General features: G+C 49.2%; 1 protein-coding gene and 1 long non-coding RNA gene across 12 annotated transcripts in view; one reads left to right on the top strand and one right to left on the bottom strand.

Moving 5' to 3' along the window:
- LOC104862706 overlaps window positions 1–5740 on the top strand; it is a 9299-nt gene extending 3559 nt beyond the window's left edge. Inside the window, exons 2-3 of the long non-coding RNA XR_780411.1 lie at window positions 982–1125; window positions 5680–5740. This is a non-coding gene — a long non-coding RNA (uncharacterized LOC104862706). The remainder of the gene's footprint in view (window positions 1–981; window positions 1126–5679) is intronic.
- The window catches only part of Ikzf1 (IKAROS family zinc finger 1), an 86602-nt gene continuing 72686 nt past the window's right edge, over window positions 5314–19229 (bottom strand). For 7 of the 11 annotated variants that reach the window (XM_010624884.3, XM_033764926.1, XM_033764930.1 and 4 more), the window contains 3 exons: window positions 18048–18173; window positions 13478–13612; window positions 5314–8231 (listed from right to left, as the gene is read on the bottom strand). In XM_010624884.3, coding sequence (XP_010623186.1) covers window positions 7543–8231; window positions 13478–13612; window positions 18048–18173 — 950 coding nt within the window. In that variant the 3' untranslated portion in view covers window positions 5314–7542. The remainder of the gene's footprint in view (window positions 8232–13477; window positions 13613–18047; window positions 18174–19229) is intronic. The other 4 variants (XM_033764925.1, XM_033764927.1, XM_033764931.1 and 1 more) reach the window with 2 other exon arrangements.

Raw genomic sequence — 19229 nt, 5'->3', positions numbered from 1 at the left:
TTTTTTTTTTTTGGTAGTACTGGGGATTGAACCCAGGACCTTTGTGCTGAGTTACATTCCCAGCCCCCTCCCTTTTGTTTATTTTTAATTTTGAGACAGGGTCTTGCTGAGACATTTAGTGGCCCGAGTTGGGGTCGAACTTGAGATGCTCCTTTGAGCTTAGTTACCCTAGATTATTGGACCTCTGGTGTTTAGTGAGCACCTAGCTACTGTTCCTGACACAGAGTATAGCTGTACACTTTTTAAAAATCCCTGCCCTTGAAGGTTACACCCAGAGTCAGAAAGTCAAGCTGTCCCCTTAGCTGCCGTGCTCTCCTCTGTTCCTCTCCCTGGCAGGCAGTACTGTGGCTCTGGTTCAGCCTCCTCTGCCCTGTGTGGGCTTCAGACCGGGGTCCTTCCTTCCCGCCGGGGCCACTCACTTCTCTTCATCTCCAGGGGCTACTGCGCAGAGTCCTTGCTCCTTTCGGTCTGTGTGTCCCCATGGGCTCCCGTGTCCCCTCCTCGAGGACCCTCCCCACAGACTGGACTGCGGTTGTCAGGGTCCTTCTCAGAGGCCTCATCCCAGCGTGCCCTCAGATCCCAGGTGCTCTGCAGATCCCCAGCCCCCAGAGCTCCGGTGCACCCCAACACCGAGGATGCCTGCATACTACCTGATGTCAGGGTGTCCCTTTCTTGGAGAACTTTATTCATTGTCAACTTCCCAGGCTGTCCATTCCCAGCTCGAGTTCTCTGCAAACCCATAAACGATCTTATTTTGTGCAGTGACCAACAGGAGCCAGGGAGGAGGCCCTCGGGTGACAGAGGCACCCTGCGCATGGGGCTGGGGACACAGGGAGACACGGGGCATCACGGCTCTGACTGCATCTTCAGGCCCCTCACTGTGAGGTTAGAGTTAGGGTTCAGGGGCCTGAGTCCCCAGTGCCCTGCAATGCCTCCTGTCACCCAGTCTCACCCCTCGTTCTATTTCCCCCCTCCTTCCAGGTGGAATCCCCATCCCTGCTTCCTCCTGGAGACCGGCTCTTCTTCCTTCTCTTCCCTGTGGGGCTGGAAGGATCTATGAGCCCCAGACCCGGGATCTGCGTCCCCGGGACACCTCTAGGTCTTCTCTAGGAAGGTGCATCCTGGGTGAGTCCCAGGGAGGGAGGCTGACATGTGACTTGGGCGTGGGGTGGGGGTGGTGAGGGCCTGGCCTGTTCTGACTGTGGTGAAGGTTGGACAGGCATGCGTGGGCTGTGACCCTGTGTGGCTCTTGGATCAAATCCCCATACCCTGGACAGAAAGATGAGGCAGCTGGCAGAGAGCAGGACCTGGGGCCACTTCTGCCCCTGCCTTCTGGGACTCCTTGCCATGGGGCTCTGGGCTCCAGCTGGGCCCGCCGTGGTTGTCTCTGTGCCATGGGACCGGCCTTGGCTGCCCAGGCAACAGAGTGCAGAACACGTCAGTACCACCTGGTCTCGGATGGCCGGCTCCCCTGGTTGTCATGGAGATGGGACAAGCTGGACCACCGTGGCCAGCAGGAAAGTGGGGACAGCCCAGCCCTATTCTCAGTGCCCTTCGCAGCTGAGGATTGACCACATCCTACCTCCCATTGCAGGGACAAGGAAGCTGGTCCTCAGGCCCCAGGCCACATGTCCACTGTCAGTGCACATGGACGAGGCTGTGGCTGTGGGGCGTTTCGTGGCTGCATGGGCAGCTAAGGGCCAGAACCTGTGGGAGAAGCCAGTGCGGCTGTTTGGGGGATGAAGGGAACCCCCTTTCTTACCCATCAGAGGTGGGGACAGGGCAGCCCGGGAAGCAGAGAGAAGGTGCCGCCTAATGTGAGAAGGAGCCAGAAGTTTCCAGAACTGCAGGGAGGTGGAAGCCCTGATTTTCCTAACCAGAGCTTCCTCTGAGTGTGGTGCCATTGCTCACGGCTTGGTGGGAGGAAAGGAGAGGCCATGACCCAGGGCATGGCTGGTGGGAGGGCCTGGGTTTGGGTTTGTGAGAACTTGATGCTGCTGTCAGTGAGAACTCAAGGTGTAACAGGACTCAGATCCACCAGACACCTGGCAGAAAGCATGACAAACTCGCTGGAAATGGGGTCAGGGACCTCGGGCTCCCACTCAGATGATCCTGAGGGCCCGTGGCTTAATGGCAGCGAAATGGAGAAGGGAGGTCTGCCAGCTTAGCAGGAGCTCAGGACCTCACCCTGTGAGCCCCGTGACGCTGGTCTCTACCATGGGCCTGCGGTATGTCCTCTCTCAGGATGCTGCCTGGGCACGTTTCTCAGGCTGCTAGGACAACCGAGCCACAAGGCTGCAGAATATACAGTATTTCAGTACTGGGGACTGAACCCAGGGCCTTTGAACTGAACTACACCTCCCACCCCTTTTTTGAGTCAGGGTCTTGCTGAGCTGCCCAGGCTGGGCCTGAACTTACAATCCCACTACCTCAGCCTCCGAGAGTGCTCGGATGACAGGCGTGTGCCTATGTTTGCAGGTTGCCCTGGGGTACACTGCCTGGACCCAATGTGAAATTCAGTACCCTCTATGCACCACAGCTCCTTTGGACCCATAGTTGTGCCATATAAACTGAGTCACCCCACTCTTCTTTCGAGATCTGGACTCAGGTGAGGTGTGGCTGTTTGCCTGAAAGGGACAAAGGATTTTCACCCCAGAGCAGTCAGGAATGCAGGTCTGAAGCAGAGGGAGGACAGGTGTCATGACAGCACCCCAGCCCTGGCACAGGCAGCGGTTTCACAGGTGACACGGGAAGGTGCAGCTCCCTCAGGCACCCTGTCTGAGCCCCTCTGCAGCGGGCTGGGTCACTCATGCTGTCCTGGGTGTGCTGTGGAAACTGACACACACCACCCACCGCCATCTGGTTCCCCACCCTCAGCAATGCCTCGATGTCCCCAGCCCCCTGAGGTGACAGATGGGTGGTGGCTGAGGTGCTGAGGGGAACGGGGTCTGTGCTGGAGACCGCCCTGCAGAAGCAACTGAGTACACAAGAGCTGTGATGGAGCTGCACCAAAATGTGTAGAGTGAAGAAATCTGCTAGGCAAGAGACACACGGCCAGGAGGCCCCTCAGCGCCCTCCCTCGCTGCCAGAACTGATCATTCTTATTTCTCACCGCTGCAGCTCTGAAGCCCTCTTTCCAAAGCATCCTTAGTTGTCCTGTCATGACTGCCTCAATGTCCCAAATTGATTAAAAATGCTGATCTTTCATGGTCATTTTAGGGAGGAGGTGGAGGTTACGTGGTGCCAGACCTGGTGAATGTTTTTAGGAGCTGCCTTTCTGTTGGATGGCACTTCGCAGCTTCATTCACCATATTTTTGACCACACTTCATAAAGACTCTGAGGAAAGGGGCAAGAATGATGGGATAAGTGTGTTCAAAGTGAGGGGGAGGATTCTGAGGGGCATCCATGGCAATCTCTTTACTGTAATTATTTTTAAAAATTTAACCATCACCATGCATTTCGACTGCCTGTTGTATGTATTCCCAACTCATACTAGAGCTGCCTCCGTCCTGTCTCTTCTGCCTTGCACCCTGGAATAACTGTTTGGGCACCTCCACAGCTTCCTGCACTGTCCAGTCTTCTCATACACTGGTGTGGACACTCGTGTACTCATGGGACAGGGCAGACAGAGTTCATTGCATTTATTTCTATCACTACTGAAGTCTCATTGCAAAATGTGTACAAAAGGATCTTCTGTCCCCCAGTGGTAGCTCCCTGTTCACAGCTGGACAGAGAAACAGCATAGAGGTTGGCTGAGAGAGGGCTGCATCTTCTCATTACAGCCCTGGGCCGGGTGGGAGAGGAGGACCCAGAGTGGCCCTGCATACAAACAGATTGGACCTCCAGTCACCTTGCATGATGTCATGAAAGAGTGCACCAGGAAGTCCTGGAAACACAATTGTGTGTTAACTCTGGGTTATACCTGCTCACACTGAGTGCCAGTGCATAGAAAGTGAATGTGCTTCTTTTCTAATGCCTGTGGTTTTAAAGAAGTCTCCATTTTGGTTCATTTTGTGAAAACATTGAAGTGGGTGTGGCATGAGGGGCATCTGGACTGACACAGACGTGCCCCTTTGTCATTGCTGGAACAGAAGTGAAGAATGGAGAAATACAATTTCACCACGATGCAGCTACCCAAGTCTGTTTCCTGTCATTTTTGTCTTGGCAAGGGGAGGACTGTACGAGTATCATAGTACAGTCCCTAAAACAAAACCAAAGAACACACACACACACACACACACACACACACACACACACACACACCTCCATTAAATGCACTCACATCTCCATGCCTGGTAGTGCCCTTTCTTCAAGAAGAGGCTAAGATTTTATTATGTGGCTGATTCTAACTGGAGGTGGACCATGCTGGTACACTAATGCCTTGGTTCACAAATGCTTTTGTTCGCAACAATTCGGTTTGTAAACAAAAGCTTTTGGCAGATTTTCATATTTGTTTGCAAATTCTACATTGAGTGACAAACACGATGGTCATCTTTCCCACACAAACAAACATGGCCATCTTCTCCAAAATCATGGAACAAATTAAGTACATGAACTGAGGTGCCACTGTATCTGAAGCAGTTGGGCTTGGACATGCTTTCTGGTGACAATGCAGTGAGTACCTGATGATGTTTTGTGATTCTTTCATTAGGACAAGCACATGCTTGCACAGATCACAGGGACTGCCCCAAGTACAAATCACAGAAGGGGCCGGGGGCAGGGAGCACACAGGTCCAGGTCCTCTCTGAGAAGCAGGGTGACAGGAAGGAGATAGGAAAGCCAACTTGCTCCTGGCAACCCTCCTGCCTCTGCTGTTTCCTTAAATCACAAATGGGGATATGAATTTGAGGCACACTTCGGCAGTCAGTGGCACCCAAGACACACTCATGCCATCATACAACAAAAGAAACCGCAGAACAAAAAATGAGAGATCATGCAAAATCCTACGTTTACCAGCTAGAAGAAAAACCGGTGACTTTTGGTACAGAATGTGGGCACTTTTCAAACATAATTTAATTACTGTTGACATAATATGAAACCTTACTTTAAATACAGTAGTTCCCCCCCTCCAAAATGCTGTTTCAATATAAAACCACAACAAAAGGTGTGCAAATAGACATTTATATTGGCTATAAAAGGCAGTGAGCTCGGCGTGGTGGTGCACGCTTATAATCCCAGCAGTCTGGGAGGCTGAGGTGAGTTGGAGCCCAGTCTAGGCAACTCATTGGACCCTGTCTCAGAAATTAAAAAAGAAAGAAAGAAAGAAAGAAAGAAAGAAAGAAAGAGAGAGAATGTCTCAGAATAAAAAAAAAAGAAAGAAAGAGAGAGAGAGAGAGAGAGAGAGAGAGAGAGAGAGAAAGAAAGACAATTAGAGAGGTCCTGCTGAGACTATTTACAGACTATTTAAGCTTTGTTGAACATCACTAGAAAAAGAATTCCCTTAGCCAAGTGACTGGGACACATGACAGAGAATAGGAAAGGTGAAGTCTGCCAGCCACCACAAGTCAGTCCCAGGAGGCCTCACCTTGAATGTATGGATTTGGACAAGGTGAGGTGTCTGTCCCTGTAACTGAATGTTAAACCAAAGCTCTCCCCAGCCTTGGTTCCTCTATCTCTTCCTTCACTCCAGTATCCTTGTGGCAGAGGCTACATTGTTACCATTGCAATTTTATTTCCAGCTACACACCATTCTGGAAGCAAAGAAAGCTGACTCAAGAACAGGAGCCCCTTTAACACAACTCAAGTGCTGTGAGGAAGTGTATTTGTGAACACTGAAAGTGAATAATTCATTTGCTGGATTTATGATCTGAACAAAAGAGCACGGGTCTGGCTGCAGCTTGCTGACGGGGAAACTTTCTGTCTTTGGGAAGCTTCCCACACCCCCACTGGACTAGGATTCACTGAGATCACTGAAGAGTTTGCCCCCTGGGGAGACATTTCCAGATGCCAACTAGGGGGTTCCCTTGGCACTGACTGGGCTGTTCCTGTGTACCCCAGTGCACAGGAGAAACCCCTCAGGAGGGAGCCAGAAGACTACCATGTCTGACATGAAGAACCCTGGTTGAGACTGAATGTGGAGGTGCTTGCCCACAGTCCCCCTCTACTTCCTCGTGCTCACTTTGGACAGTCGGGTGAAGACAAATACTATGCATGTCCATAACCACGGGCGCTTTTTCTGCAAAGGTGGTGGACAGTAATGACCTCAACGACAGGGTTCATCTTGAGCAAGGAGACACGAGCACCTCTCCCAAGCTGCCCGGAGGGAGGGGGGCACCTTGCTGTACTGGGTCCTCCTCTCCAGCCCCAGTGCCCTTCCTGTGAGACCAGGTGGGCTTCACAGTCTGGGCAAGTCACATGACTGCCCTACAAGAACAAAGGCTGCAAGGTCCATGCTTCCAATTCTGTGAGCATCTACACTACCTCATCCATGGCACAGTTTCTGAACTTCAGCACTGAGCTTCAGACAGGGCAGTTGTATGTGCTGGCAACTGCAGTGCTGGGCTCCCCATCTTCCCTTGATCTAAGAATGAGTGGTCAAACGAAGTCTTCTCTCCATATTCTCACACCACAGTGGTGCAGGGGAGAGCTGGGTGGGGGACAGTGCTCAGAGAGCCCGTCATGGGGCAAGGATGACGTGGGCAGGGTGATGGGCTCTGGGCTCTGGTAGAACCAGCCAGGAAGGAACAGAGACACCAAAAAGGGAGTATGGGGCTGGAGGGAAGCTCTGATTTCAGAGGAAGCTGACTATTGGAGAGGTTCAAAGAGAACAAAGGTTCAAATCCCATGGCTGGTGGTTAAAGTGTAGTCATAGAGTTTGGGGTGTTAACGGGATAAAAAATGAGAAAGAACAGGGCTCCCTGTATTTGTCCTCAGGGCCACTGGGCTCGTTCACCTCACACAGGGAAGCTTGGGAGGCCTGGAAACCAGAAGACGGTCTGTGAGGCTCTCAGTCCTGCCCCACCCATGCCCAAGTTACCCAGCATGTGACCCAGTTTATTTCCCACGCAGTGATGGCCTCGCATCATCTCTTCCACATGGCAGCTTTCCACCCTAGACGCAGGTGGCTGAGGTCTTGGCGGCACGAGCAGCTGGCTCTGTCCCCCAGGCAGCTGCAGACCTGGTGGTCTTGGCTCTTCTGCCAAGCTGGGGGATGCCACACCCAGGGACTCTGCTCACTGCTTTGGGGCCACGGAGGACACCAGAGCAGGGGACAACCTCGCTCCTTCCCAGGCTCTGCCGTATTTTATTTAATTCTCTCGGAAAATTCGGACTCACTTGTGGAGAAGGGGAAGCTAGGGAGTCACGGGTGAGGGGGCTTCAGCTGGGGGTCTACAGAAACTTCCAGCAAGAGGGAAGTTCTGGGTGCGTCCAATGCAACTCTGCGTCTACTGACAAGGGAATGCTTGCGCTTCCAAGCAAATCAACTGACCCCAGCCAACCAAGTTCACAGGAAGATGGAAGCCGTGTACAAACGCACGCCCAGCAGTCCGGTGGGCAGGAGGCAAGGTAGGCGGGCAGCGCGCTGGGCAGCTGGCGGGTGCTTAGCTCATGGGGAAGCGGTGTTCGCCACGCGTGATGTGTGAGGAGAACTCGTACCTGTCCTGGCTGTGGTAGCCACACATGTTGCACTCGAAGGGGTCGCGGAAGCCGTGGCAGCCCATGTGGATGGTGTACATGACGTGGTCGAGGAAGAGCACGCGGCAGTGTTCACACCTGTAGGCCTTGACCTGCTCGCCGCTTGTGCTGAGCACGCGGAAGGCGTCATGCGCGCCCTCGAAGGCCCGCTGCTCCTCCTTGAGTGCCAGCCCGTTGCGCGCATGGGGGCCCAGGTGGCTGCTCAGGTAGATGAGACCACCTCGCTGCTCCTCGGCGTTGCTCTCCGTGTCCGTGGAGTCTTGGCAGCTGTTGCTTGGTGATGCCTCGCGCTCCGATGCTGCGCACTTGGCCTTGGACAGCAGCAGCAAGTTCTCCACTGCGCTGTCCTGCGCCGAGGGTGGTGGCCGCGGGGGCCCCTCGGGCCCGGGCTTGTGCAGCGGGTACAGCGGGCTGATGACCGGCACCACCTCGGAGCCCCCGGGCGGTGTCTGCACCAAGGGCCGCAGGGACTCGGCGCCCAGGTAGCTGATGGCGTTGTTGATGGCCTGGTCCATCACATGCGAAGTCATCATGTCATTCTCCTTCTCGTAGCTGCCACTGCTGTCGTAGGGCAGGTCGGACAGGCACTTGTCCCCTGCGGGAAGCAAGGGGCTGTTAGAAGGGTCTATGGGGGGGGGCTGCGGCCAGGAGAGGCAGGGACAGCTGTGTCAGCGGGCAGAGGGCAAGACAGCTGGCAGGAAAATGGAAAGGGGGACCCCAGATTATCCATGCCAGCACAGCAGACAGTGCACCTTTTACCAGGCCAAACAATACCCATGCCAAATGAGACGTGGTGACCCAGGCCTGGTGGTACACACCTGTGATTCCAGCACTCTGGGAGGCTGAAGCAGGACAATGGCAAGTTTGAACCCAGCCCAGGCAACTCAGCAACTCAGTAAGACCCTGTCTCTAAATAAAAAAATAGGGCTGGAGATAGAGCTCAGTGTGGGTTAAATCCTCAGTGCATAAACACACAAAATCCAACCAAACTACCCTGCATTATCATACTTAATTTAAAAATTAACCTTTTAAATGAGGTATCTTCAGTACAGTGTTCTAAACAATGTACAGTAACTGAATGGAGCTATTCTGCTTTGTCCCCAGTTTGTCTCTCTACCAAGGCCCAGGAACAAGGCGGGCGGGGGCTGGGCAGCCACTTCTGTAAACAGCTTGTGTGCTGACCACACCAAGCAGTACTTTCCCATCCAGACATCCTGTTTTCCCCAGACACATTTCTGTGATTTCTGAGCCACCACCAAAGTCTGTTCTTTTAATATTTGGTATCAGCAACAAATGGGTACAGGAAAAAGCAAGTGTGTATTCCAGATTATCAGATTTTATTAAATTTACCCATGGAATTCCTCTTCCTTGCTTCCCAACAGCAAGAAAAAAAATCAGAAACCTACAACAGCAATTAGCTGAAGACATGAACAAATCCTAGTGAAACCTGCCATCTACAACCAAGGAAAGAACCAAAATTACATATGTGAGACACAAGACACAATCGGGCTACTAATTTCTATCTCTGTCTGTCTCTCTCCCTCTTCCTTTCTCTCACTCCCTCTCTCTGAGACAAAGTCTCATATTAACTCAGGCTGGCCCAGAACTTTAGATCCTCCTGTCTCAGCTTCCCAAATTCCGGGTGCTAATCTCACTTCCCAAGCCCTCAGGTATGGCTCCACAGCAACTGCTGTGTTTGCAGAAACTTGACGGTCTGGGTTGAAGGGGCTGAAGGTACAGATCCCAGAGCTCCCCTGTGGGAACAGGAAGTGCCACAGTGCTGCTGGTTTATGGGCTTTAACCAAAATCTCATGCCGAGGGACAGCGAGCTAGGGGAGTTTCCACCAAAGGCCGCTCAGCCTCACCCAAGCCCAGCCCTCCTTGCATCCTCTCAGGATTTAGAACGGCTGGCCACTTGCCTCACGAGAGCAAAGCCTCAGATGTGGTGGGAAGAAGCTGAGAGGCCGGTCCAGCTCTGTCAGAGCAAGCAGCAGAGGCAGGAGGGAAAGAAATGTCATGGTTACCAGGCAAATATTTTCTAGTGACTCGAGGGAGGTAGGGAAGTAAAATAAGCCAGTGAATGCATCCTAGGGAAAGATGGGCCTAATTCAGGGAAGCCAGGAAATGCCTCACAGTGATTTCATGATATGAAGTCAGTTTTTTAAAAAAACTCAAGGATAGTAATCAAAGCAATAAAATGAAAGGAGAAGAGATTTTGGCTCTCAGAAGACAAAATGAAGCCCCAAACAACATTATTATGGAATACGCGAGTGAGAAACAGCACAAAATAGAGCAAAACCTACCAAAAAGGGAATTATGGGCACAGAGGGGAAAAAAGATAATAATAGTGAATAAATTTAAAAATGCAAAGAAATAAAAAGAAGCATAAAGAAATGCTAACCAATGTGGAAGACAAATTATCCAGTGCATGAACAACTGGCATCCCCAGACCAACATTTCAACAGATAGAGCAAAAGACACAGGAGAGAGTGTTTTCCAGAAATAAAGAAGAAACAGGAGGGGAATTGTCAGAGGAAAATGGCAGGGAAATTTTATCCCAAATAGAAAACGCTAAAGACACCTCCTAGTCAGTGTGTGATTTTAACTTGCAAGAAAGAAGTCTTCACTGATGCACACTTGTAACCCCAGCACTCTGGGAGGCTGAGGCAGGAGGAGCAAAAGTTTTGGCTCAGGGTCTCAGCAAGACCCTGTCTCAAAAAAGAAAAATAAGAGTTGGGGATGCAGCTCAATGTGAAGGCCCAGTGTCTCAACCACAGTATCACTAAAGTCTTTATATTAATATAAATCATATAATTATATAAATTAACATATTAATTTATGTAGAATTTAAATAATACAACAGGATTTTTTTTTTCTTTTGAAAGGAGGAAATCCACCAATATACTCATGATGGGCAGCAGGAATACTGATAATCACTTCTGTTTTGGTGTTGTTTTTCTTTTTTCTTTTTTGTATTTTAAAAAAAGTCCTCGCCCCAGTCAGCAGCTAGAGTGGAAACAGCAATGCGCACTGGTGTTTCACATGAGCCCTTTCACCCTGGAATCCTGCACCCTGTGGCCTCATCTCTGACTACCTCAGAGTTTGGGAGCTTTGAAGGGTGTGGTGGTGAGGGCAGAACAATCTTCCTCCTACTCCCACTAAAGTGTAAATGTTTTGTTCAGAGCTCATATATCAATAAAGCAAAAGTATACGCCTCTCAGAGCCGTACGCATCATGAAACTAACACGGCCCTGCATTTTTAAGGTGCTTTTAGTGGTGGAAGCGCTGTCACAGACACTATCTTTCTTTGATCACCTTAAAAAACTAAAACTAGAACTTGCATTCGACCTAGTTATTCCCCTCCTAGGTGTAAAATAACAGTGGTCCCTGCCTATCCGTGTTTATAGCAGCATGATTCTTAACAGCTAAATCTTGGAAGGGGCCCATACACCCATCAGCAGATGACTGGATAAAGAAAATGTGGAATGTTTAACGGTGGAGCACTACTCTGCCACATAGAAGAATAAACTTGAATCATCTGTAGGAAAATGGATGGAGTTTGAGACCATAATGCTTAGTGAAGTAAATCAGACACACAAGCTTATATATCAGACGATTTCCTTATATTGGAAATCATAAGTATAAAGAAACTGAAGAGAAAACTAAATGACAGATTACAGGAAACGGGAGATGAGTCTTTTGCATATGAGAAGGGGAAGGAAAAATGAAGATGTGTTGCACACGTGCATCCACTCCCACAGTGAATGTCATTACGCACTGCAAATAGGCACTTGTAAAATAAAATAAAAAAGCAGCTGGGCCCCGCCCCCTTTGAGTCGCTTGGCCTCCTGGGGGTGATGTGACCTGAGAACCCACTCCCTCTGAGGTAGGCTGCCAGAAGTGCGTCCAGGGCAGGCACAGTACAGCGCCAGCACTGGCAGACCGCGGGGGTCCTTCTTCCCGCAGGCCTCTGCTGCCTGGTCCACCCTGCAAGTGCTCTGTCCTCCCCTTTTAACTCAAGGTGAGTGAAGACAGAATCATCCTGGGACTGCAGAAAAGTGTCACGGACTTCTGCTCAGCTTCATCCTGCAGAGCGGCAGGGGTCTGGGTGTGTGCCTGGGCCTCAGGGGAAGCCAGGCCCTGCTTTCTGAGGTAGCACTGACTCTCAGCCCCGGGTAATCTGGTGGCTCTTTGCTTACCGATCTCCTGCTCACCCTATCAAACCCTCTCCACGATGCCCATGCCCAGGGATGTCTACCGGACACTGCTGTCCTGTGAGGGAGCACTGGTCCTCACCTAATGCGGCCAAACATCACCCAACCCACAGCCTCCTCCCTGCTCTGCTCACAATGGTAGGGCCCTGCTCTCCAGCTTCCACAGCTCCCTGCACAGTGAGTCCCTATTGTGTTTCCTTCCTTCCAAGCCTGCTCCTCCCAAGCCTGACCCATGACAAATCTCCATTCAGTCAACAGATCAAGATGAAATCCAACTTGACATTGCCAGGGGAAGGCCAGTGCCCCTGGGGTCCCAGGCTTCTGAAGCTCTCTTCTAGCTCAGGTCTCTCAGTTTCCCAAGGGCTGCTCTCCCCTGTGCTCCTTGGACATTAGCACCCAAAGCCAGGGTGCCACTCCTTCCAGCACTCGCCTTAGCCCTTCTCAAACAGGGGAACCAGTTCCAGGACTGCAGTGTTGGTTTCCTTTCCCTGGCTCTGCCCTCCATGCTCTTACCCATCCTCCATTCTCTCTCTGCACTGCACTGGCCTCCTCCTCTTCCCATCAAGGGTGCAGCCCTTGCTATTTCTTCTTCCCGAGCTGTTCTCCCATCACAAAAGAGCCCGTGCTTTTCCGGCCCTCTCTGAGCGGGCACCTCTCCCTGTGGCACTGGGGGACGGTTCCTCCCAGGGCCTGAGCTTCCAGGACAACCGCACTTTGTTCGCACCCCCATTTCTGTCCCACCTCCAGCATCGCCATCTCTTTATTTCTACTTTTGTCTAGAATCCTCTCCTCCTGCACCACTGAGGCTGTGCTGAAATCTTGCTCCTCACTCCATCTCTCAGCTATATGAAGTTTTGTTCCCCTTTCCTAGACATGACCCTTCCTGCTCCCTCATGATAACAGGGCGTCTATGTTCTCACGCTCTGGGGTCATGTTAGCTTCATGTTACCCCATGTGATTAACAAAGTCTGGAGCCCATGCGGAGGTCAGAGAGACAGAGTCCTTCTCCCAAGGTCACAGCTTGCTGGGTGGCCCTGAACTGTGCACAGGCTGGACACGGGCCCCCTGTCCCCCTTGTTGTCCAGCGTTTGTCCTGGACGATGATTATGGACACGTTGTCTGCCATCTGTGCTGCTCAACAGCTCTTTGAGGAGGGGCTCACCCTGGAGTGTATTCTGCACAGCACCTGGTTTAAATGAGGATTCAGTGGTCAAAATACCAACCTACCAGGTCACCCCGACTCGGCACTTGGGGGGCCAGTCGCTATGTGACTCCCATTGATCCCACAGTCCTCCACCAGGGAATGTGACGCTCAGAGAGGTGCGTGGGCTGGGGTGTCTTTTGGTGTGTGACAGGGCCCCAATGCTCAGTCCTGGTCGTAGTGACCGGGCCACCCCCAAAGGGCAGTAAGCACAGATCAAAGGTGCTGCAAAACCACATGCGACAAAACCTGGCAAGAGGAAGTTTGCCAGTGTTATGATACTTACTGAAAAATATTCTAAGCTATTTAAGAAATGTTAAGTTTACCACTCTTTGCTTTGTGAAAAAATCAGATTGGATTCCTCTCCTCAACCCTCACCTAAGTTTAAAACACTCAGGAAGAAGTTGTTTTTTAAGAGACTCTTACCAAGAAATTTCTGAGGCATAGAACTCTTACGTTTGGCGACGTTACTTGCTATTCTGTCCAGCACGAGGGATCTCTCTGATCCTATCTTGCACAGGTCTTCTGCCATCTCACTGTGATTAGTTTCTTCTTTAATGACTAAAGTCAAAGACAGAGAGCCAGTTTAGAAATGCTGGTGTTAAAAGGATTCCAGCCTACCCAGTGTGGCTGCGACATTGGTTACAGGCCTACAAGAGCTGGGTCTGTCCTTGAGGTTGTTTCTTATCCTCCCAGCAACCCAGCAAGATGGTCAGAGATGGGCGCCTTCTCACTGTACATGACCCCTGAAGCCCAAACATGTGTCACCTGTCATCTGAAGCTTGACCTTAAGGAAGTAACCATGTCCCTTTGACAGGGCTTTTAAACTTTTCAAATGTTTCTAAGCCCACTAACTCAGTCAATCCTGGCAGCAGCACTCTGAGAAATGTCACATCAAGAAATGGTCTAGGAGTCTGATTTCCTCAGTGGGTAAGTGGCCCTGTGGAGCCAGAACCTGGCGCTCCCTATCCCTGCACACAGCAAGCCCGATGACCTCACAGCACCTGCACGCTGCAGAACACGCAGATGTCCTGGGGGCAAATGCAGATACACGGCTAGCTGATCTCTGCATTTCTATATCCCCTCTTTCCATCCTCAAAGATAGAACTTTGTGTCTCATAAGTCTCATCTAAACTGACTTCCAGCTTTCAGATGAGCACTTTCGAAGTGTAACTCACCCTCCTGAAATTTAGCCTCTTGTTTTAGAAGCCGAAGAAGTAAATGTTATTTTCCGCATATCTAATCAGTTCTGCCGACACTGCTTGTCTCATGCTCTCTGCCCGCAGATATTTCATGCTGATTGATCACAAAGCATTTAGCAGGCTTATCCATTTCTGTTATTTATCTGTTTGTCTTCTTCAAAGAGCTCCTCACATTGCAACTACTACCATTTCATGTAACGCTCCGCCTCACCCCTCTTTTAAAAAAACACTTGCTAATCCTCCCATTCATCTTGCCAGATGAACTTTGTGATCAATGGCTACTGAATTCCAGTGAGAGTCACAAAACCATCTCTGTGTGTCTTTTCTTGTCTCTAGGTGGTTTGGAACCTTCCTTCACTATGCCCTCCATAATGCCCAAGAAGAGAACTCCACAGTATTTTAGACTTCACTGCCATTATGAACCTAAAAACTATAAAAACTGTATTTTGCACTGGATGCTAATGCTGGCATATCTCACATTGTAAATCTATGTTCCTCATTAAACAGGTGAGCACCTATCACCCCCCTGATTAATAGGAAGGACGAGAATAAATCTGTGTCTACTGGCCATGCATTCGATCTGCAGAGATAGCATTCTTGCACATAGCAGGAGCAAATGGCCGAGCAGGGCACCCACACATCTCAAGTGGGGTTTCCTCATCCACACCACAGGTCCTCCAGAGGGTTCCGACCCTCACTGCTGGCCACAGTCAGGGACAAATGTGCCCCAAGCTCCCAGGTCTCTGGCTACTCTGCCCTTAGATGTGCTAGGTCCTCACTTTGTGACTTAAGGGAAACTATTTGCATAAATATAGTAGGAAATGACCACAGGCGACTAAAGCCTTCTACTAAAGAAAGCTGTGTCCCAATAAAGCAGTCTTCCCCTACATCCTCTAAACTAGGCATTGCTTTTTATTTAATGGACCAGTCTAAGAGGGATGAAGTGAAGGACCTCTCAGCCATCCTGGAGCACTGATGTGTATGGGTCTCTGGGGTGTGGAAGGACAGGCCCACGGATAGCAGAGGAACAGCAGAGTGGGACGGTGGACAGCACCTGCCCTCCCTGCCCACACGGAGCTCAGCAGGAACTTGTTAAAGTTCTTCCCTGGATCCCTTAAAGCTCTTGTTCCTCTACTCAGCACCTGCTGATGCCTCAGTTGTGGGCGTCAGTAGGGTAGAGTGACTGGCTGCTGTGCTCTTGAGGGTCCTCTAAGAGCACCTGTGTTTGAGGCTCATCCCCAGGTGACACTTCTTGGATGTGGTAGAACCAGTGAGAGGGCTGGTCTGGGGTGTCCTCGGGTCATGGGGTGTCCTCAGAGGGAACTGTGAGGTCCGTTCCTTCCTCTCACTGTTTGCTGGCTGGTGATGAAATGGTTTTTTCCCATGACATGCTGCCTCACCACTGACCAAAGCAGCAGGGCCACCCAGTTGTGGACTGGAGCCCCCACGCTATGCACCAAACTGTCCCCTTCCTTTATAAGATGGTTCCTTTATAATGCTTCTCCCTGGTATTTGTTACAGTGCTAGCAAGCTGGCTGATGCACAGGTTGAGGTGTTTACAGGCCTGATGCACCTCTGGATTCTATAGGAGGCAGGAGGAGCTCAGTTTCTGGTGAACTTGCTCGGCCTGCCTGAGGCCCTGGGTTCCAGACCCACCAGGGCAAACTGCAACAGCAACTAAAAACCTGTATCCCTGGACTGTTTCTTCACTGGTTTTGTTTTCTCAATTCCATATGAGTATTAGATGACATTATTCTATGGGGCTTGGTACTTTAGTTAACTTCTTAGTAAATATGTGTTGAGCATACATGATGGCTCATTAAACATTACTATGTAAATGCCATCATTAGACACACTTGCTTCTCAGATCCACTAGTGGATTTGTTTTTAGACAAATACAATATCTGAGTGTTTATGTTTTATTTTAAAGGAACAAGATCATCCTATTCTCCCTCAATCTCCTGCCTTGGGGACTGGCCACAAATTGATAACTGTTAAATTGCTATTATTATTTTAACATGTGGTTCTCCTTTTTCATTCATTCTCAATACCTTTCTAGTCTAGACTTGAAACTTGGAAGGAAGGTCAATGATAATTTCATGGAATCTTCCCATTTCACAGGTAAGAGGACAAAGGTCCAGGAAGCTGTTGTACCAGGTCCATAGTTGACCACTAGGGGAGCTCTTGCTGTAGGATGCATTACATGTTAATGCCAAGGCTGATCTGAAAAAATTTTAGGACTTTTTTCTGGCCATTCTTTTTTCTTGGTCTCCCTGTGCGTCCTTGAGTGTATTCAGGTGAATTTTCATTTATGAACTATTTGTTAAAGTCAGAATGTTGAGAAAGGCTTACTAAATTATCAGTCATTTGTTTCATTTCTACCCCACCATCTGATGACTATTTCCAGAATGTTTTTGTTTAGAAAGAGGCTGGCTTCATTTTATCTATGTCTTAGTTACTTTCTAATCCCTGGGAGGCAATATCTGACACCCCAGACTTAAAGGAAGAGAAGTTTATTTAGCTCACATTTTGAAGAGGTTTCAGTCCACAGCCAGTTGGCTCCAAAGCAGGGCAGCATGGCAGAGGGGGATGGCAGAGGACAAACAGTCCATAGCATGGCAGCAGGGAGCAGAGAGTGATCAAGGGAGGAGGAGGGAAACAAATTATTCCAGGCCATGCCCCTGGTGACCTATGTCCTCCATCCAGGCTTCCCAACTCATTCTGAGCTATAAACTCATCATTGGAATGTCCACCAATGAGTATCACACCTCCATCATAAAATCACCTATCTATGAATGCATGGGGCTTTGGGAGGACATCTAGATATAAACCATAACTATTTATGAACCTCATTATCTCTTAGCAAATGAGAAAGGAAGCTTTCATAACACTGATGTCTTGTGTGCAAATTCAGCCTTCTTCAGTACTTTCCTCACACCTTTGCTTCATTATCTAAGGACTTGTGTGCTATCTCATTACACAACAGAGAGCAGGACGGGACACACATGCTACTTTTCCTTCCTCTTCTGATGCCCTCAACACTCCTGCCTGAGTCCACTGACAAGCTTTGTCCTCACCCAAGTCATATGTGAACATTTTGCCTTTGAAACCATAACCTGAAAGCTGATTTGCTCACCTTTATGAAATTTTTCTTTTTCTTTTGGTGGTACTAGGGATTGAACCCAGGGCCTTCACACTGAGCTATGTCAGCCCCTCTGTTGTTTTTGTAAGCTTTGACACAGGGTATTACTAAGTCGCTAAGTTGTCCAGGCTGGGCTCAAACCTACATCAGTCTCCCAGACGCTAGAATTATAGGTACGTACCCCCCCCGATGCTCAGCTTATTAAAAAATAATTTTACAATAACACTTCATAGCTTATTTTGATTACTTAGCACATACACAAAAAATGTATTTTGTTTGTTTGTTTTTGTGGTGTTGGTGATTGAACCCAGGGCCTGGTGCATGCTACAAATGCCCTACCTCTAAGCTACAGCCCTAGTACACTCCTTTAGGTTTAAAGTAACAAACCCAAAACACAAACTAGCAACTTTTAAGGCTATCTACCCTCTTGGATGTTTCTCCAGATTTAAAGAAGGAAGCTTTACAAAATAAGCTATGTGAGGTGAGATGAGAACTGAGAAAGTGGAAAGGGAAAATGTCCCTAACGGAACTGCCACGCTGTGGGCCACAGAAGAGCCTCCCTTCCAGCTGCTGGGGGAAGCAGGCCACCTCTGGGTTCCTGACACGCTGAGAGGGAGAGCGGTCTAGGCCCAGCCCAGAGCCCCGTGCTTACCTGGGTACAGTGTGCCTGGAAGGCCCATGCTTTCCAAGTAGTTGTGGCAGCGCTCTTTATGTTCCTCTAAAGAGCTTCGCTGTTTATAGCTTCGGCCACAATATCCACATTTGTGAGGTTTACCAACTGCAGGAAACACAATTGAGTTCAAGACTCCAATTAAAGGTCGGCCTTCTGCATAATGGGAATGCATGCAATACAATTATTACCGAAAAAAGTTTAAAAAATTCTACTCTTGAAAGCTAAAGGCATATGGAGCTGACCTAAATTAATGAATTTTAAAATGTCAGTGCCCAGGGGACTCCATGACTGTGCCAAGAACTCCTGTGACTCTTACTTCAACTCAGTTTGCCTGCTAGACTTTTTGACATCACTGAATGTTGTCCTTAACAGGAACAAAAGAACCACTGCAGTGCTATAATGTGGACCCCCAAATAACTGATCAGAAAGCAAGGAAGGCTGGATAATTTACCTCCACAATGGGCCTCCTGTCTAAGTCTACACTTTGGCTAGTTCTGGCTCTGTACTGGAGCTACATCTACTACAACCAGGGTGAATGTGATTCAAAAGGCTAAATGGGTTAATTTGAGGTCTCTAAGAAACCATGGTGGACAAAGATGGTTTGATGAAATGTGCACTGTTTCTAAATTTATTTTAAAATATAATTCTAATTGTTTTACATTTGTATTGTATAATGCAAAATATCTAACATAAGAATATACAATACAGAAATACAAAATGGAGAGTTACATGGATAAGCCAAAATGTGTTTTGATATGGTTTGATAGTGTGTTTTCATAAACAGAACACTGTCTTCTCCCTAAGGAATGTTAGAATGATGTAGCTTTTACAACCCTGATCACCAGAATTCACCTATGCTGATTGATATGTTCTATGCATCTGTCCAACGTGGCAGTTAGCATGCTGTCCAACAGGGCAGTCACACTGCTGTCCAACATGGTGGCTATCATGCTGCCCAAAATGGCAGCCAGCATGCTATCCAATATAGCTGCCACTGTGCTGTCTAACAGAGAACTAAAGTTTAATTTTGTTTAATTTTTAATTTTCTAAAATTAATTGCATATGGCAATGGATAGTGTATTGGGCAGTGCTCTTCTGTATGTGTGTGTGTGTGTGTGTGTGTGTGTGTGTGTGTGTGTTTTCAGTCCTTCCTGGATTTTA

The sequence above is a fragment of the Fukomys damarensis genome, unplaced genomic scaffold, assembly GCF_012274545.1.
Source record: "Fukomys damarensis isolate Sample0158 unplaced genomic scaffold, DMR_v1.0_HiC HiC_scaffold_17, whole genome shotgun sequence".
NCBI classification, from domain to species: domain Eukaryota; kingdom Metazoa; phylum Chordata; class Mammalia; order Rodentia; family Bathyergidae; genus Fukomys; species Fukomys damarensis.
This window is presented reverse-complemented; position numbering and strand designations above follow the sequence as displayed.